We start from the raw sequence: 19309 nt of genomic DNA, 5'->3' as shown, positions 1-19309 counted from the left end.
AGAAACAAAATGAAGTAATGTTTTGTACAGGCAGTTATCACTGCAGCAAATGAAAAGCAAATGCAGAGATTAGATACTTTAAAGAGAACACACAAAACCAAGGTGGAAAGCAAGCCACTTGATTAGAAGCATGAAGGATATTTAAAACAGAGATAACGTTTTATGCTCATAAAAATGAGATGAAATACATCCTCCAGAAAGAGACAAAAGATTCCCAATGTGTTGCCACACCAAAAACACTCTAGCAAGAAGCAGAGCCATCATCAGATATGAATGAGAAGATGGTTGTTTCTTCCCTTTAACAGGTTAATTGAATGTGCCTTGAAAGGCAAAGAGGAATTAAAAAAGAAAAAGAACCCAACTACATTTAATTCTGTAATATTCTATTTTCAATGTTATGAACTGAAACACACAGAGAACATCATTAATTTTCCTGAGACTTATTAATCACTGTCTTCATCACACCAATCCTTTCCATTTCATAAAGTCTCTGCTATAAAAGCACACATTAAACCCTGAGTATGAGCAGCTCATCAACACTCTGAAGGCGATACACGCCTTATTTACTGCTCAGTTTAAAAAAAAACCAAACAAGGAATTGCATTGGCTTTCAGAGATGAAGGGATAAGTGAGGACTTGAACCGAAGGGAATTTATGAACAAACCTTCTGATTTCCACAACAAATTAGCAGCAAAAGTCAATTGGTAATAATTACCTTGGCTAAATCATATCCTGAGAAGGCTATTCTGTGCATTGAAGCAATAATGTTGTAAAAATTATAGATTAGCTGTAAAGCAGACGTCCAAGTGAACTGAATTAAGGCTGACAGTCTCACCTGAGGCATTTTCTTAACTGAGCATCAATGAATGACTTTGTAGGTTTGTTGCTTGTATATCTTAATGCTCTGTATTAGTTGGCTGGCCAATGTATTTTCTCTGACATTTTTATTTGACTACTTAAAAATGTGGTGGGACTTAACTCTGTGTACAGCTTTCTTTTGTCTCAACCAAGTCCCTTTTTTCAGACATCATCCCACAAGAGAAATTGTTTGTTCAGTTGCTTTTTACTTAGTTTTAAACTTACTTGTAGAGAGAAGAAAGGATATAGTGTGGAGAACTGATGCAACTTCCATCCAAATTGAGCCAGTCCAAAGCTCCACTACTCAGAATGGGTGGGGTTTCATTAATCTACAGAAAGCACACAACATAGGACAGGAATTTAAAAAAAATCACAGCAACCCAGGAACTTCCAAGGTATCATTAGTACTTACATTGTTAACTGTTGTGTGCAAGGCTGCATAATACGTCCCATGTGAGTTTATAATCTCACACTTCTGCTTAGTCTTTCATAATGAGCAAAACTGCTAAGTATTTGTTCCTGAGTACATCTCTTTTTGCAGCTCTATTTGAATGTACTGCATGTTTCATTAATCAAGAAATAAGAATGAAAACAAACAGAAGTTTGACGGAAGAGTGGAAAGTATAAAACATTAATAAATGAAAATCCATTTTAAAAGGTAGGCTCTTGCCAATATCAGTTGACAATATCATTAACTCCTAAATGAGAAAATTTGTATTTTTTAAGTTAGGTTTTTAATTATATTTGTCAGTCATTTTAAGAATTACCTCATTTCTTAAACATTATTGAACTAGCCAACCAAATAATATCTTACAGTAAGTAGTTCCTTATCATACCAAGAAATATTTTATATATTTCTGATGTATGTAACAATTAACTGCTTTCAGAGTTAACAACACTTAAGTACTTAATCCCATAAATTTTCCATTTCTTCTAGTATACTTCATTCAAGACAGTGAAATGCCAGAGAAGGAACAAAACTCAGAAAATTATCAAATGTGGAAAGATTCTTGACTGGTCTTTTCACTGCAGCATTCTGCCTTTTTGTTTCAATCCTATTGTAGTCATGACTAGAAATAGGAAACACTAAATTATTCAAGGGATCTGCATCATCTTTTGCTAAGCACATCTGAAGGATGTGCTAGTGTCCTCCCACAAAAGGTTTAATGTCATTACAGACCATTAGATGGAGGAAATGAGGCAAGTGAATATGATGATGAGATGAAATATTATCTTTATCAGGATGGCTTTTAAGAAGAAAAAAAAAAAGAAAAAAAAAAAAGAAAAAAAGTCAGTGAGAATACCAGTTTTAGAACTTACTGATCTTCTTAGTCTTAAGATAGCAGCTTCTGCTGGGTGATTGAATCTAAACTTATGAGATTTGCCTAGGACAATAAGGGCACCTGTGAAAACAAAATAGTTACAGAGACATAATTAATCAATCTACTATAAATAGTAGGTTAGAAAAAAATCTGAACAACAGCTTTCTGTAAATCACAGAACAGAAAACTATTTTTAAAATTTGTCACTATGGAATGGCAGAGTTATCTATCTGTAGTGACAGCATCCAAGCAAACTAATCTTGGAGATCTCTGCAGACTAAACATAACTGTAAATTCCTCGTTCATATTAAAAGCCAGCATGACTTCATGCTAAAACCACAACCAACTTACTGCTGGAAACTTGTTTTTACCCTATATTTTTAAGACTCTAGATCACTGCAAGTTCCCAGAAGCTGGACTGTTACTTTAAAGAACCTAAAAGTATGGAAGCCAAATCCATTTAATCTGAATTCATTCATCATAGCCTATGACTTAGTGGCTACCAGCTTCCACCAAAATACACTGAAAAAGCTGAAGGTTGTTTCGACCATATTATATAATTGCCAAAAAACCCTTTCAGCGGCCAGCTGGCTTGGAGCCAGTCTCCACTACTTTCCGCAACAGTGTCTCTGACTACGTCTTCCCTTTTCAGAAACGACTGTTGCCTAAAGGAGGCAGAATATTGCCACCAATGTTTTAATTTTACTTCTCTGGGGTTCTTAATTTATTTATCCCAGCTCTAACCATGGATCAAACCTTGTGGAGCTGGCAGCAGACTGAGAGATGGCTTACATAGACCTGCTCAAGTTCCATAAATTCTAGATCTAAACTGCAGTGATAAGGTGACCGTAACACAGCATTCATCCACAGAAAGAACAAACCTGACCTTGTGACAGGCGACAGGACCCAGACACTTCACATCCATTCACAGAGCAGCGCGCGCCCGGCACCGGCCGCAGTGTCACGACCCCACAGTGGTTCTCTATCAAACAGTGATTCCTTTCGATCCACTGCCCCTGCAAAACTACAACGTAGAGATTCATCTCACCTGCTGAAGGCGTTGGGTTTGCCCTCAGTACCACAAACTGTTTGCAACTATGCATACTTCATACTCCAGAGAACTATGTCATGTGCAAAACAAGGAGATTTAATACTGCTAGTAAATACTTAATCACAGAAAATCTTACTGTTGAAACTCACTACTGAAAAAAGAGAGATTGTTTCTTTATTTGTGGTACTAGAGAACTACATATCACTTTCTTATTTGTGAGTTGATGTGCATATTCTTCTATTATGTTGAATTTTCTTAATTAATAATAGCACTTGTTGTTTATAATTCACTAATCTACTGGCAGAAAATAATCAAACATAGCCAAGCTTAGCAGAACTTAACCAAGGCTGAGATTCCGCAAGTTTTCCAATTTCAGTATGAAGTTTCAATTCTCTCTCATAGTACCTAGCTCCTGAAATGGTCTGCTAAAATTAAAAGCAGAAACTAAATTAATTAAGATATATTCTGAATAATTTGGACTTTATATCTAAAATATTCTGAACAAATAAAGTTGAAAAGCATCTTCAATATCTTGTGATTACTTGTGCCAGTAGTTTAGGCTAGAACATCTGAGAATTTGGATGTAAGAGGATGATATTTTTAATCTCTTGTATAGCATTTTTCAAGTGAGAAGAAAATTCTGAAGAGATCTCAATTAGGTCAAGTCCACTGACTTTTTGGCCCCTTAAACAAAAAAATCATATATTTTAGCAAACATTAATAATGAATCTCTTCTATTTACCTTATTGAAGCTGACAAATAGTAACACTACCTAGCTATTACACATGACAAACGTAAACCCCTTTGTTTGACCTGAGCATACAACAAAATAAGTTGTAATATCATTCTCTTACCAATGTCTTGATCTTGGTCTGAGTCACTTCTTCCAATTTTGGTTGTTCCTTCCTAAAACAAGAGAAGAACTAATTTAAAACTTGGTTACAGAAGAAAGGTTATATTTACTACTTAAAAAAGCTTTGGTACATCATTTTAGCAAACACTTAAAATGCCTCTGAATGACTGAATTGTTTGAAGTAAACGCTGTGTACTTGTAATATTTCAGCCCACTGTCCACCTTCACATTGCAATTACTCTTCATCCTGCAGCTGTGTCAGCTTCTACAACTCTAGCAGATAAAGTAACTCTCAGTGGATGATGTTTGGACTGTGCTCATTATTTGGAATGTGAACATGCATCCTGATGCTTTGAACTTTTACAGTGAAACTTGGTGCTTGGAGAAATGAGATAATTATTTTAATAAATATCTATGCAGAAAGAAAGAAGCTACAAAATGATGATTCAATTAACCAGGCATTTCAAATTTAAAAGTAACAGAATTCCTAATTTGTAAGGGCACTTTGTCATAGATTATGAACTCTTCAATCTAAAGAAGAACTTTTTTCTGAAATTAAATGACATCTACGAAAAGCCTTCCTGGTGCTTATGGTATATGGGCAAGTTCCCAAACCTGAAGATTCAGTAACTTCAAAGAAAAACAAAACTGCCTAGGAACAAAAGTCTCCAGAACAAGAAGACTCGAACCGTATTATAGGTCAGCGATGGAAGTGAGACAGTTTTATGGTTGCCTCCAAATACCAATAAAAAAGTCATTTACACAATACCATACAAAAGAAGCTCCCCCCAAAAAGGCAATTAATTTACCATTTGTCTTATTATTTTCCATTACCAGTTCTATGCTTTTTCTTAGGAAAACAAAGCAAGATAATTTCCCAGTTCTAAAGAGACACTTTATTTGGTTATGGTAAAGTGATTGGTAAATGCACTCTAAAATTACTTTAGTGGCAAGACTTCCAGTTATATTAAAATTAATTATTAAACAATGTGATTTTGTATTCAAATTAGAACAAATGCCATATGCTCTCTACTCCAAGCATATTGTAAAGCCTGGATTTAAAGATCAAGCAAGAAGTAATAATTGGAAGCCTGAAGACTGGGAAAACAGAAGCTGTGCACTATTTCAAGGTGTCCCAGTTCTGGCTAACCATAGGTAAATCACAGTGGGTTTGTGCACTGGACAGAAAGGGAATGGTTATCACAAAGCTCCTCACAGAGCTCAGCTGTCTGAACCAACTAACAAATCCCTCAGGCATGAGCCCTGCTGAGACTTTGTTTGCTGGAGAGGCTGAAGGCTAGATTGTACCTCTGCTTTGAAGCAATTACCAAGTTACATCTCAGTTTAATGTTCAGCAAACTCAGCTGCAAAATATCCACCTGAGTTGGCTGGAACTTCTAGAAAATATATGGTCCATATAGCCTTTGCCTTGTGTCACTCAATCAAGTGAATTAGCAACATGTATTTTATACAGAGAGAAGTAAACCATCTCCTAGAAATTCTCTTTATCAATTATCTTCACTATCAATTGTCTTCTTCTTTGGTAATGAAATAGTTATTGTAATTCCAAACAAAACTTTTTCCAAGTTGCTGAACTAACTCTCTGGTAATACAATTTAATTTAGGAAAATGTATCACAGAAGTATTGGCTCAGGAAATTCACAACAGCATCCCAGACAGTGGAGCGATTTTGGGTAAGTTTAAATCCAACTGAAAATTGCAGGTGAGACCAAGGGTACAGATACGATACAAGCAAACCAACCAACCTTGAGAAAACAAAATGAAAATAACCATATCCCAGGACCATGCTGATCTCATTTTAAAAGTGCTATTATTGAACTAATAATTGTAATATTTATACTCTTCCCTAATTTAATATCAAGTATTCCACCTGAAAAAGGGAAAGATGTTTCAGATGAAACAACTGCACAACCTGACCTGAGCACACCACAGCTCATCTTCACATCTGTTGAAGTGTTTTGACATTGTTACCTCTTCTGGCCCTGTCTCCTGACTAGGGGTAGAATTCCTAAGGTACATAACAGAACCATAAAGAGCAAGATTGCTTTGCGCCTTCACTTCTGGAAGTACTCCAGCTTTCAAAAGAGATTATGAAGTGCACCTTTTACTGAAACAATAAACAAATTGCATATTTTTAAGCTATGCAAAAAAGATCAGCTAAATCACAGGAGAACATACATCTTTTATTAATGAAAGCCAGAAAATTAAGCATAGGCACAGCTTCGATTAATGTAATTAATACTGTGAAATATCAGGGGAGTAAAAGAGTAACACTATTTTTATTTTGCATGATCTGAAAACTGCTGCTGTGACCTCTCTCTATAAGTACAATGTAAAGAGCTGTTACATGGTGAAACCCTAATTTGTAAGGAACCACTAATGTTTTACCTTCTTGCTGTTCAGATGAAGGTAACAGACACCAGAGACTAAAAGATGTAAAGCACAAAGAAAAGAAAAGGCAGCATCTAGAAGCAAAGAAAGAAGGGACAAAGATGTTAGTGTGACAGAGTCATGAATGACTTCAGAAGGTGACCCTTCAAACCAGGTTATGTCATTAAAATGAATATATTTAAATTAGGTGTTGTCAAAATTAGTATGGGAAAGTATTTTCTCTTTCCCCAATGGCACATAACAGAAAAACATGTCAGTAGTAGCTGTTGCTTTCAAAAAATATTTATTGTTAAGGTAGGGTTGAGTAGTTGAAGTTGCATGTTGATCAGCACTGAACATAAATACTGGTCCCTAATTATGACCTGGAACAGTTACTTTGTGTTGGCGTGAGAAAAATTAGTTAAGTTTCTCTTTCAACATCATAGACGAACAGCAGGATTTCTCTTTTAACTATTTGTTGTCATTTTTAAGAGAAATAAAAAATCCTGTGTCCTTAAAATGTCAATTCCCACAAAATCTAGATAAAGATTTTTTTTTATTAGTAGACAGATACATGATTTTCAACCATATTTAACATATGTTTTGGCAATGAGTGCACCTCGGTAGAAGTGCCCATCCAACATTCCTTTCACATTAAGCAGCATCAATATTTCAGTAATTTCTACTCATTTAAACAACATTAAAAATGTTGAAGTCTGGCCTAGCACTTGCTGTAACAAAAAGCAGAAAACCCCGAAAACTGTCTGACCCAGCCATGCACATCATATGCCATAATGTGCAGTAATATACATACAATGTTATAAAAGTTTCTTGGTGAAAACCTTGCCTTAAATTACCACCTACACAACAAAACAGTGTCTATGAGGCCAGGATTTCTACATGATCTTCAAAAATGGCACTGAAGCAAGTAATTAACCTTCATGATGCATACCTGGTATCTACGTGGCAGATCTCTCGTAGGGTTAAAAGCAACGTATTAAAGTCATTGTCAAAGTGAGCTATTGTTTTCTTAAACCTTACTTCTATCTATACATATTCCAATATCCCAGTCTTAAGTACACAAATGCATGATAAAATTTGGACCAGTGTGTCTGGAATACTTTAAGCACCATCCTTTATGTTTCCACATATACGAACACATAACTGCCCTCATGCTTTGTGGACTAATTTAAATATTTTGCTTTGCTTGTAATACAATACCAAATACTTTGCACTTGCATTCATAAGAGGCCAAACTGTATTCATATACGAATTCTTCTCCTTCTCAGTTTCTAATTATTTTCTGCTTTTCCCCCCATTATGTCTTGTGATCTGCGACCATCATGTTTTGATAACTATGGTTGTAATGTCACCCTAACCACCCTCCATTTCCAAAGAAAACAAATATTTTCAAATTAAAGGCTAAAATAAGACAAGTGACCATATCTCACCCTGAGATGGTACAGCACCACTCCTGTGCTGAGGATATCATCATCCATGGCCATTAGATGAGGTAAATTAGAATCTATTGTTACTCCAGCTTTTTCTTTGTTGATGTCCACACTGTATTCTTCCATGATGGCTTTCCTGTCTGTCCATTTACTTGTCCAGTCTTTGGTCAATTGCTCAATCTTAAAGAATAGGAGAGAGAACTGTTTCACTTACTAAGCAGGCTAATTTTTCTTTTGGATCATGATAACAAATTATTTTGCCTGTCTTTGGGCAAAATTTAAAGTCTGCAAAACCTTTTCAGGTTAGCAGTAATCAAACCTTCTCAGTAATTTTGATAAGTGTACAGAAATTTCATTTGAATAAATTGGAGTTTATGTTAGAAGGAAGAGACTGTGTATAATGAATTGCTGCGATATATTGAGACATCTTTCAAACAAGAGGTAGATTGTGCAGGCTTAGTGATGCACAGTGGACTGTGTCCCATTAAGGACATGAGACTTTTGTCACAAGCTGGTAGAGCACACTCAACATGAATTAAGGACGGCAGTTTCCTGCATCTGCAGAGGAAAAAGGAAAGGATTAAGGCAAAAGAGTTTGCACTGTGGTTTCACAACTGCAGCAATGCTATCCCCCTGGCCTAGTGGAGCAGGAGATAGTTACAGCATCAAGTCAATCATACACACCTTAATTTCATTCTGAAGCACCAGCTCAGTCAGATTGCCATCCCTGTCATCACTCCAAGAGGGACTGGAATTTCTCTGTACAAACAACAGCCACCAAGATCTGCAAGTTAGTTTTCTTATTCACAACTGGCAGACATGGTCTTTCACTCTCCAGCATTTCAAGGTGATGAAGTCAAGAGAAGGAAAGACGGAATACACATGCTGCCTTCTGGCATCTAGCCTACATCTCTCTAGCTATTGCATGCAATTTTTTGGCATAAAGAAATGGTGAAAAAGCAGTAACTGAGAGGGTTCTGTGTAAACAAATCCTGACGTGTAGTTCCTGTCTCTCTCAGCAATACATTCTCTCTGTGGCTTGGAAAACCAAGACACTATTATTATTCCAACAGAGAAAACCACCAGGAATCTCAGCTGTATTGTGAGGACTCACAGATGTTCACAACTATTTTGGGGGGAGAGAGCATGCAGGAAGTGTGAAACATCAATTAATCTCTTGAAGCTTCCATACCCTTAAAAATAAAATATTTCTATTTCATGGTACTTCTGGGCAATTAAACCATCCAACTCTATGAAAGACAGGCAAGGAAATCCATTTGAATCATTACATAACTACTTATGCTTCAGGTTCATCAGTTCAGTGACAGAAAGAAGAGAAATGACAGAAAAACAGTTAACCTTACAATAATTACAAAATCATCCAGAGAACAGTTTCATTTGTCTCCAGTTACAGTAAACATGGAAAGATAAACAGACGAGATGAAAGTAAGCTACCTAAAGTAACACAAAAGCTCCAGCAGGGAAATGTTGCTACATACCAGTTCAAAGCTCATCAGCATAGTTTTCAACCTATCAATTTCTTCTCTCAGTTCTCTGATCAGTTTCACATTTGCATCCTGAAACATTGAGACACAGACTGTTGGAAAAATGGGTCTTAAAAACCTCTAGCTAAGGAAATCAATGTGGAGATACTCCAACAGCCAGGAAGAGCGCAGGATAGGCAATCTCACAGCAATACTCCTTGCTTCACTCTGCCAGGCCCTTGAGATGTACTGCCTAGGGACAGGTGGTTCTCATCTTTGATAGATTCTCTTTTGCTATAAACTTTTTTCCTTCTCTCTTCTGAACACAGACCTGCCATAGCATTCGTTCTCATCATGACTAGATGGATACATCACTGCTTCTAAGGATTTACTTTCAAAATAGTTACCCTACATCAGAAAGATGCTGTTGCTTAATGCCAGTATATAAAATCCGATTAGAGGAGACAAAGTCAGAATGTCATCCAGGATGGTATTAAAAGCTTTTACAGCTGATACATGAAGAATTTCCTGTCTGCTTGGTGTGCAGGCATTTTTCTCACTTTCAGAGTAAGCATTTCTGCATTGACAGTTTCTGGAAAACAGCTTTTACAGACATTTCAGACAAATTCTTGAGTCAAGAATCAGCTTTTTCTGGGCTGCCAGGTAAATCTGCAGAGAGGGGAAGAAGACTGAAGGGCTGGGGTCGAGTCTAGCATAGACAGTGCAAGAGAGAGATGGGAACACAAGTTGGGAGGCTGAGAGGCTGTGTGTGACAAGTGGCTTACCCAGGAGTGTTTATGTGACTTAAGCCTGCCACAGAGCTGAGAACTGCTGCTGGCAAAACCAAGCACACAATTGCTGCTACTATTGATGTCTGAAAACTACTTATAGGCACTGGTAATTAAAATGCAAATTAAATTTGGGAAAACTAGGATTAGAAATGTTTCCTTCTGCCCAAATTTAACAGAGTATTGATAGGAAAGCAAATAGTGAAGTAGAACTCTTAAATTCAATGGATTAACTATTAGGAAATGGCTGGAATCATGACTTTTTTAGAAACCTAAATTCACTGTATATTCCTTCAGTGGATGCACTGTGATTCAGTCCTTAAATTATATGATCATGTGTAAAGGCAGCCTCATGCAAAATTACAGGTCAGGAATGCTCAGTTACAGAGCAGAAATTCTGGAGTTGTATATTTCTAGCATATGTGACTGTAGATCTGGATCAGTACGTGCTGCTTGAATTTTGCTGTAAGGACAGATACAATTATGCACTTCCCCATGAATTATTTTTAATGCTGGTTCTTATGACTATAGTATCTAAAACCTCCCATCTGTTTTTACACTGTCTTTGGTTGAGAGAGTGTATGGTTTTCGTATTTGATAAATGTGGACTGAGCGTAACAGTGGAAAACGAGAAAAAAGGAGACACTGAAAATTTATGCTAAGCATCTGAACATCTAGCATTGAACAAGAATGGGATGGCAGGGGCAACAATAGAATTCAGGCCTCCAATGCAGCACCTGACTTTCTCCTTAATACTCTGCCATCTTTTAACTTGTGCAGCCTGTGAAGGACCTACGCATAATCAAATGAATCTGTCATAAAGTCAGAGCTCATTCCTAGAACAGACAATGAATGAAGCTCGGGTTCTATGGTCAGAATTATTCCCATGTATTTAAAAGTTTCACTATTTTGTGTACTGAGAAGAAGACAAATTGTGACTGCATAGGCTACCTTAGGCAGAACTCAAGGCCTCACCTCATTTACTCTGGGCTTGTTAATAATATTTTTGGCATTTGCAGCATATCTCAAGGTACTCATGGTCTCGTTGTAGCTGGAGCTGGCAGGTGAGATAGCTACAGACAGAAAAAAGTGACATAATTTTAAAAAGCATTCAGTTTAACCCATCACTTTTCAAAAAGGTTTTTTTTTCTTTTTTTTGTCTTGCTTCTTTAAAAAATAAAACAAAAAAATAACCCTAGGGTTATTTCATTAAGCTCACAGAGAATGTCTTCTCCAGATTGTATTTATAACTGAATGAATCACCTAAAATCAAAGCCATGACCTTGGTAAGACTCTTAAACATAATTTCATGCACAATCAGCATGCATTTTAATTTCCTTGAGTATTCTATGAAGTATTTATGAAAACCTTTACAAGGACAGAATCTAAGTGTTATAGCTGTTTTCTCACTGCAGTAGAGGTGTATATTAAAGGCACAGTGTAGCGCAAAATTTAAAACAATTAATGAAACCAAACTCACTGGCAATCATAATGGTCTTGGAGTTGCCCCCAAGGCTGTCCTTGAGCAGCCAGGTGAGGATGGAGTCGCGGTAGGGGATGTAAGCCGGCCGCCTGCTCCCACTGCTGCTGCCAGAGGGAGGGCTGTCCACATGGCTGCTCTCCCCTTCACTTGTGATGCTGTTAATGCTCTGGCAGCTGCTGAACATCTGGGAATTTTGTGCTGAGGGAGAAATACCACAGAGCTCAGGAAAGGGGTTATTTTTTTTCTGTCATGGCTACTTTATTTTCTTAGATGTCTTTACAGTTTATGAAGATACCACACAGCTGCTCTGTTGAGCTTTTTGATGTAAATGCAAAAAAACATTTACACTCAACACACAGTGAGTTGTATGTTTTTATCACTACCCTTCAGTATAAAGAACTAAAGTGCTTACCTAAAGTGGATATGACAATTCCAAGTGTAACTAATGACTTGTTAATATTGGCACCTTCGGTAATTCTATCTTTACAGTAACTGGGATCAGCTCTTTCACTGTAGCAAGTAAGCATGAAAAAGACAATGCAAGATAAACAAAAATGCTTAAATATTAACATAGAGTCAATGAGAAACTATTATGTATTTTCAAGCAATACAAGAAAAGAGAAATTATGAACTTTGCAATTAAAAAACCATATACTTGAAATATTTTATATCGCCCTCTATTTCAGAAAGTACAAACAACCATGAGTTGGCTTTTGGTGCAAGTTATTGTTGAAGACCCACCAAAACATAAACGCAAGTTTGAACTGGGCAACCTAACCCAACCTAACTAGTAACTAACCATAGTGGTTCTGAATTTAAAAAACAACATACATTTCACAACTCGGCAAGGGTAGACTGACTCAGTACAAAAGTCTGTATATTCCCTCAACGCCACTTTCTCTGACCATACGTGCATGGTAATTTATGTTCTGGAGAAAACAAAAGTCCTTTTCTATAACTGTTCTAAAATTCTTGAGAAATGTATGCAACAGCACAGTGTTGGTTCCGAGGACCAAAGAATTCCCTTCCCCAATGAAAACCAATACCCAGTATAGAAGAACTATTGATAAGGACAATGTTAGCTTAATATTTCCTGTTACATTATAAGAAAGTCAGGCTTACTGTTAGTTCAATGAAATTTTAAAATACTAAACTTCATATTTTAAGACAGTGCTGCCAGCATCTTCAGAAAAAAAAATTCTCTTTGCTCCTCAGTATTTTATTACCTGCCTGCAAGGTCCACTAAGTTGATCTTGCTTGCAATTTCAGAGGGAAGATTGTTCTCCAATATAGCCTGAAGAAAAAAACATCAATAAGGAAAGATTATTCCCCTTAATTAATTAATGAAAATAAAATTGATGTACTCTTTTGTTTGAAGCTGAGCTGTACAAATGACTGTCTCACTGCCTTTGTTTGTGACCTTGACCCTCTGACTATGTTCAAACCACTAACTCAACAGCTTTCTCACCCACAGAGAAACTACCCTCTTATGCCAATTTCCTCTCAAAAAAACTTTTACCGCCTAGAGACTGTGAAAAGCTTTCTTGTAGACCTTGCAGAGTTATTTTCTACTAATGTATTCCAAAGGCCTTTTGTGAAACTAAGGAAAAATATCCCAAAATGTTCTGTGATTGCAGGATGTTAGAAGTGTGAGACAGAAAAGGTCTGTTGGATCACTAAACGACTTCCCTGCCAGGGAAGGATGTAATTCCTCCAGAAAAAGGCTGCATTGTCTCAGGGAGAGTACTGGATGCCAAATGCTAAAGAGATGAGCACATCTAAAAATCTGGACAGATACGAAATTTTGGTGTAAATTAATGCTGTACTTCAATTAAGAATCCTAAACAAGTGTGATAAAACATAACCTCAAACATATTCACACGTAATTTTCACAGCACCCAGGAGGGGTTATTGCATTTCAAAGGGCTGATTAGAACTGAAAACATTTCTTTTAAAAGTGAGGTTTTGGCATCACTTCTGACTGTAAGCTTGCACAAAGGAGCAGAATGCTTCAATAAACACTCAACACATCTGCAGTGTGATCCAAAGGAAATAAGTAACAGCTTCCACCATTACAACAAACAGCACAAAATAGTGCCAAGTAAACAATGCACAACACGCTGAACAATGCTTTTGCAAGTGTAAAGGAAGTTGGGTTATTTTTAGCTAACCTGAGTGTAGTGGATGGTGAAGATAGCATGGGATCTGCTGCTGGCATTGTGAATATGTGTAGCTGCTGTGATTCTAGAAAGAAGAACAAACCATTCAATTACAAAGAGTTACTTCCCTGTATTCAGGGAAATCAATATCAACAAATACAGCAGACAAATGAAACAATGTGAAACTTGGAGAATACGGCAGGCGTTCTTGGATCTGATCCCTGAGCACATGGCAGAGAACATAGAAGGGTGGAAACTGAGGATCAATTAGAGGTGTGTTTTTCCACCATCAGCACTCTGAGGGGATATCTTAAAGCAGCCTTACAGAACCGGTATTAGGTGTGGCATAAGCATGGAACACAGCCGAGAAGTACAGCCAGCAACAGCATCAAACAGCTCATCCCCAATACAGAGAGTGCAAGCCCAGCACCTCTTCTCCGTTTGTCCCCATTTTTATCCCTTGGCATTTCCAAAGGGTTCAAAAACCTTCACACACCACTTCTGGGGTTCCTTTACCCTGATACAGCTCTTTTACACTCCTAGGGGAGTCCAGTGAGACTACTCAGTCCATGCATGTGAGTGCCAAATGAATGCTGGAATTCCCTGTGTGGTGCTTGCTTGACTCTGCCATGGACAGACGGGTCAAGCGGCTCTTGTGCTCTGACCCAATGCACTCTGGCAAGCAGGAACTACTCACAGAAGGAGGCAGCACCCTCCCATTGCCTCTGTAATGCAAACTTTTGGAAATTCTACTTTCTTTATTGTTGTTTTAATTAGAAAAACCCAAAGAAAGCAGGATTTTGTCCAGGGCAAAAGCAAGGACACAGGCTTTTCTCCTTTGAGCTTGCTTTGAGTATCAGCTATATGTGCAGCGTTTATTATCACTTTCACCAAGCCTGCCCTCAACAACAGCAGGTAATTTTAGTAGTGCAGAAAAGGACTGCGGTATCATGCTTTTGTTACAAGCCCAGCTGACAGAGCACTGCAGAGACCAGTTGCACTAGAGAGCAGAGAACTGCAGCTGCTGGGTGTACACTGCTGAGTGCCCAGGGCATGAGGGCAAAGCCAGGACTGTCCTCCCCGTTGCTCTCTGCTTCCTACGCCTCCTCCACAGTCATGTGAGTGGCCACTGCCAAAACCTACAGGCAGCTGAGCACATCGTGATCACTAGCAAGCCAAAGCTGAGGTAGCAGGAGAATGTGAACTAGTCTCCTGAAGTTGGAGGAGGAAGACAAACAATTAGGTAAAGGGCAGAAGACAGAAAACAGCCCTACAGTGAGCAGAGAATGTAAGGGCTCAGCACCAAAGTTTATAAAGTAAAAGAGAAAAAGATAGTGCTCCAAGATTTGGAGGAGGAAGTGTCAGTGCTCCTCACCTCCAACAACACATATTAGGTAGTCACAGAGCAAGTTCACATCTCAGTTACTCACAACCCACATAACCCATGCATTCACCTGGAATTTTGTTGTACCAAAATAGTATCTTTTTACCATAAAGCTCCATCTATTAATTCTACAAGCAGAAACAGCAAAACTTAATCCTGATGTATATTCTACGGGGGGGGGGGGGGTGGGGGTGGGGGGTGTTTGTGTGATAATGCAGCTTAGTTTTTATTTACTTGCCAGCCATCACTGTTAATCTAAAACCTTGACTACTCTTATGATGAGACTTCATATCAGTTTTGGAACTGTGATTAGGATTTGGAGGATCCTTTCAAATACAACTCTTTTCCATTACTTTAATGGCACATGTAAAGAAAGATATGCAAGACTTCTTGTCCGAAAGTGTCTTAACTAACCAGAGCCAAAATCATTGGCCTAACCAGTGTTCCAAATCCCACAGTTCACTGACAGCAGACACACAATTTGGACTAGGAAATTATAGAAGTAAAACCAAATAATTGTAAACCAAACACTTTTAGAAAATAAATAAGTATACATTATATTTTCAGCAATTTTAAAACACTGAATTATACTACGAAGTGAGTTGAAAGCTATCCAGTCTAAAGTATCATGAGCAAGGGAAGGGGGAAAACAGATGTCTGTTTACAACAAAATGTTTTCTTGGCTTGCATTTTTTATGACAAGACAGATGGTGGAATCTTGTGGGTAAGTCAGCATGGGATCAGTTTTGAAGAAACGACTTCATGAGTGCTTGTAGCTCTTGGTCTGGGCAATATGATGATAGGTAACATCTCATGTGTGTGTCATGTGCAGGATCACCAACTCTGACATCCTGTCATCACAAAGCACTGGCAACCCAGTCAGTAAAATAAACATCAATGAAATCAGCACACAGTGAAAGAAGAGTTAAATACAGACAGAGCTGGTTTGTTGTGAAAAATACCTCTTAGCTATTCCTTCTTCTAGAAGTTTTACAACTTGCTTGTAGTCTGTAACTAAATGCTGGGTCAAACCTGCCAAAGATTCAAGAAGAGTTAAATATTTAGCTTTCTCAGGAAGTTTCATTCAGTTTATCCAACAATTTACCCAACATCATGAGAATAAGGATGTTGTGCTTAGATGACAGTCTATTATACATGTAGTCTCTTGACTAAAGTAAATTTTATTAAAACCCACAACTATTTCATTTTTTAAACATTAAGTAAAAAATTCTAGTTCATCCTTCTGATGCAGTGACATTAGTATAAAAAAAACACCTCATACCTTCAAAGATCAGAAGTTTTCCATCTGCACAACTTTTCCATGGTACTTAAAAAACAGTATAACCCTAAGTTCATAATAAATTTCCAGCTATGTCACTGCTTCTATTTGGGTACAGATCCTATAAAAAAGATTTTGGCCATTGCCTCTGGATGATGGCTCTGCTCACACAACTAACTGAACTAGGAGCTAACCCCTGTGAATATCTAGAACGCAGTTAAATAGGCTTTAGCCTGCACTTGGGAATCTTCATGCACTTTTCTCCTCAGATGGCTTTTTGAAGGATCTCCCCAAATAATGATACGAATCATCTGGCCTTTTCTTGTCTTCTCCTTTCAGTTTGTTTTTGGTTGGCTTTACTTCTCTGTTTTTTCCATTTGATTCTATTTTGAAGGAGGGGAAAGCCCCCTAAAGAAATGAGAGGAATCCCACATTCAGAGCCTGCTGTGCTGGAGTGGTGGTCATGACCAAGCGGGCCCCAGTGGAGGGCGGTGTGCTGCTGTGCTGAGGCACTGCCAGCTCCTGGCAAAAAGCAAATTTCATCACACGCAGGAAATTATCCTCAACAGGCTTTTATTTCCCATAAATCCAGTTTAATATGCCTTGTCACCGGGGATTATTTATCATTTGTACTGCAGTGACTCCTTAAAAAACACCTGAGTTGTGAAGCAAGTCTTTGTCATGCCAGAGCTAGCAAAACACGCCTGTGCAGAATGCTTTATCTCACAGTTGGAATCCAGGGCCACTTCCTCTCCCTCCACAGATTTAGGTTTGGATTGTTTTACCACAGACCACAAAAGTGTGGGTGAAGGGGAAGCACTGAAAAAAGAATTGATTTATTTGGATCAAATAATTTGTCTACTGCTAGAATGGAAGTCAAGATTAATAAGAAATACAACCAGACTGAAATAGGTACTGCTGATATTGTTAGTCTATTGTTAGTCTGTTTTCATGATAACAGCTTGCTTAATTCTAAATGAAAGTGAAGCCTAAGACAAAGAAGGGATTTTACTTTAGATCTTTAATAACTCATACATATAAAGAAAAAAAAAGATTTTTGGATCACCTATACTTTAAAAAAAGCCCCTAACTGCAGTGTGCGTGTGTGAACACTTGCACACTCACAAAGTATAGAATGATTTTCAAATAAAAGTATTTCTTCTGCTCTCTAGTGTCTCTTTAGAACACATTAATTCCAGAAGTCATCACATTTTCCATTTGAGAAAGAGGCCCATTATTTGTCCAGCCCCACTGGGATCTTCAAAGCTCAGAATATGGAAACTATCATACATTGTTTTCCCAGAACCCTTTTCAGGGTCTTATTTAACTGAATAAAAATACCATTATAAAAAGGAAACATGGAAGAAATTCTTACCTGCCTACATTTCCCTAAGCACTGGAACTGTGAATCTAGCGGAGAGTTTAAAACAGTTAGCTTTTTAATAAGGTTAATGAAATACTTATATATTGCTTGAAAAGAAATGATAAAGTGTTCTGTTGGCTGCCAGAAAAAGAAAGGTCATTTTCAAGTCCCATAGAAAGATCAAAACCACTTGCTCATCTAGAAATCTGCCTTGGACTAAGAAGGGATCTCCCCTAGAAATCTGTCTCAGAGTAATAAAATAGATTGCATCATTTCCTGATTTAAGAGAGGCTGATTCCTTAACAGTGCAACCATCTGTGAGGGGGAAGTTTGAAACGATTCCAATCCAAAGCACTGAAACACTTCCAGCATTTTAAAGGCTACAATCTCTCAGCCTTTATGTGAAAAAAAATGATGGGTTGGAAAACATTTAAAATACTTAGTGTTCGGAGCTGGGACTTTCTGACTGGACTTGCAAATGGAAAATGCATTGCCCAGAGCATCTAAGTGTCCTTAAAGGGATTAAGTTTTCTGATTTTCCCCTCTCTCTATTCTTCATCCACAGCTAACTGTACTCTAGATGTCATTGACACCAAACACACAACTAAAACTAATGTACACTGAGAAGCTCCTCATAAGAGTCAGCAAAACTTAAAGTTGCTGATTCCTTGCAAGAAGTATGATGCAAATACAGATGCTAGTCCTTAACATGCTTGATCTATGGAAAACAATGGAAAATTTCTGAGCTTTGCTGATGTGCACCGATTTCATTTCTCCCAGACAGTAAATTGCCTGGAAGTGAAACACAAACCAAGCTCTCCTATAAACTTGCTGATAATTTTGACCTTAGCTGTCTAGCTATTGGTAATACTATTCTTGCACTCTGATCCTGCATGGAGAGACTGCACATAAAACTGCCAAAGACTACTTCAGCATGTAGAAAACCCTCAGTACAGAGCTTAGCAATTTTTGATTGCATCAATGCATTAGTGCAGTTGAGAAGGGCATTTTGTACCAGTGCTGTGAACCTCTCCACAAGAGGCTTTCTTGAATTTGATCTTATTAAAATCAAGCTGCCTATACTGCAAACTTGCATTCAAGTCACCGCTGCTTATTTTTGATGTGAGCTAATGAATGCAGTTCCATCACACTTTATTAGTCCCTCTCCTCAATAGACACTAGGGCTGTCTCAAGTAAAGCAAACTGTCACAATTCTCAATTGCATAAACTAGATAGGCAAATTTATTAATATATATTTGTATACACATGCCTAAAAAAAGAACTCTCATCTCTTGCCTTAAGCCGCTGACTCATCAACCTGAAATTACTTCAGTTCACATCGTCTCACAACAGCATCTAATTGCACTCCATGGTGTCTTCAGAAGAGAAAATATTTTGTTTCTCATGCATGTGATCAGTTATTTTAAAGAAACATGAATCACA

The 19309-nt window shown here is 37.7% G+C and overlaps 1 protein-coding gene across 1 annotated transcript in view; it reads right to left on the bottom strand.

The window, feature by feature from the left end:
• Window positions 1-19309, bottom strand: part of STARD9 (StAR related lipid transfer domain containing 9) — a 96905-nt gene that overhangs the window by 33706 nt on the left and 43890 nt on the right. The window contains exons 8-20 of the mRNA XM_066188124.1: window positions 16187-16256; window positions 13853-13925; window positions 12908-12975; window positions 12094-12191; window positions 11679-11879; window positions 11174-11271; window positions 9426-9503; window positions 8611-8685; window positions 7927-8106; window positions 4086-4137; window positions 3067-3204; window positions 2179-2261; window positions 1084-1187 (exon numbers count right to left, since the gene is read on the bottom strand). Of these exons, the coding sequence (XP_066044221.1) occupies window positions 1084-1187; window positions 2179-2261; window positions 3067-3204; window positions 4086-4137; window positions 7927-8106; window positions 8611-8685; window positions 9426-9503; window positions 11174-11271; window positions 11679-11879; window positions 12094-12191; window positions 12908-12975; window positions 13853-13925; window positions 16187-16256 (1318 nt within the window). The remainder of the gene's footprint in view (window positions 1-1083; window positions 1188-2178; window positions 2262-3066; window positions 3205-4085; window positions 4138-7926; window positions 8107-8610; window positions 8686-9425; window positions 9504-11173; window positions 11272-11678; window positions 11880-12093; window positions 12192-12907; window positions 12976-13852; window positions 13926-16186; window positions 16257-19309) is intronic.

This window comes from Chamaea fasciata, unplaced genomic scaffold (assembly GCF_029207755.1).
Source record: "Chamaea fasciata isolate MVZ Bird 193981 ecotype frontalis unplaced genomic scaffold, bChaFas1.0.hap1 SCAF_7, whole genome shotgun sequence".
Classification (NCBI taxonomy): domain Eukaryota; kingdom Metazoa; phylum Chordata; class Aves; order Passeriformes; family Sylviidae; genus Chamaea; species Chamaea fasciata.
The sequence above is the reverse complement of the archived record's forward strand: the minus strand, read 5'-3'. Positions and strand labels throughout refer to the sequence as shown.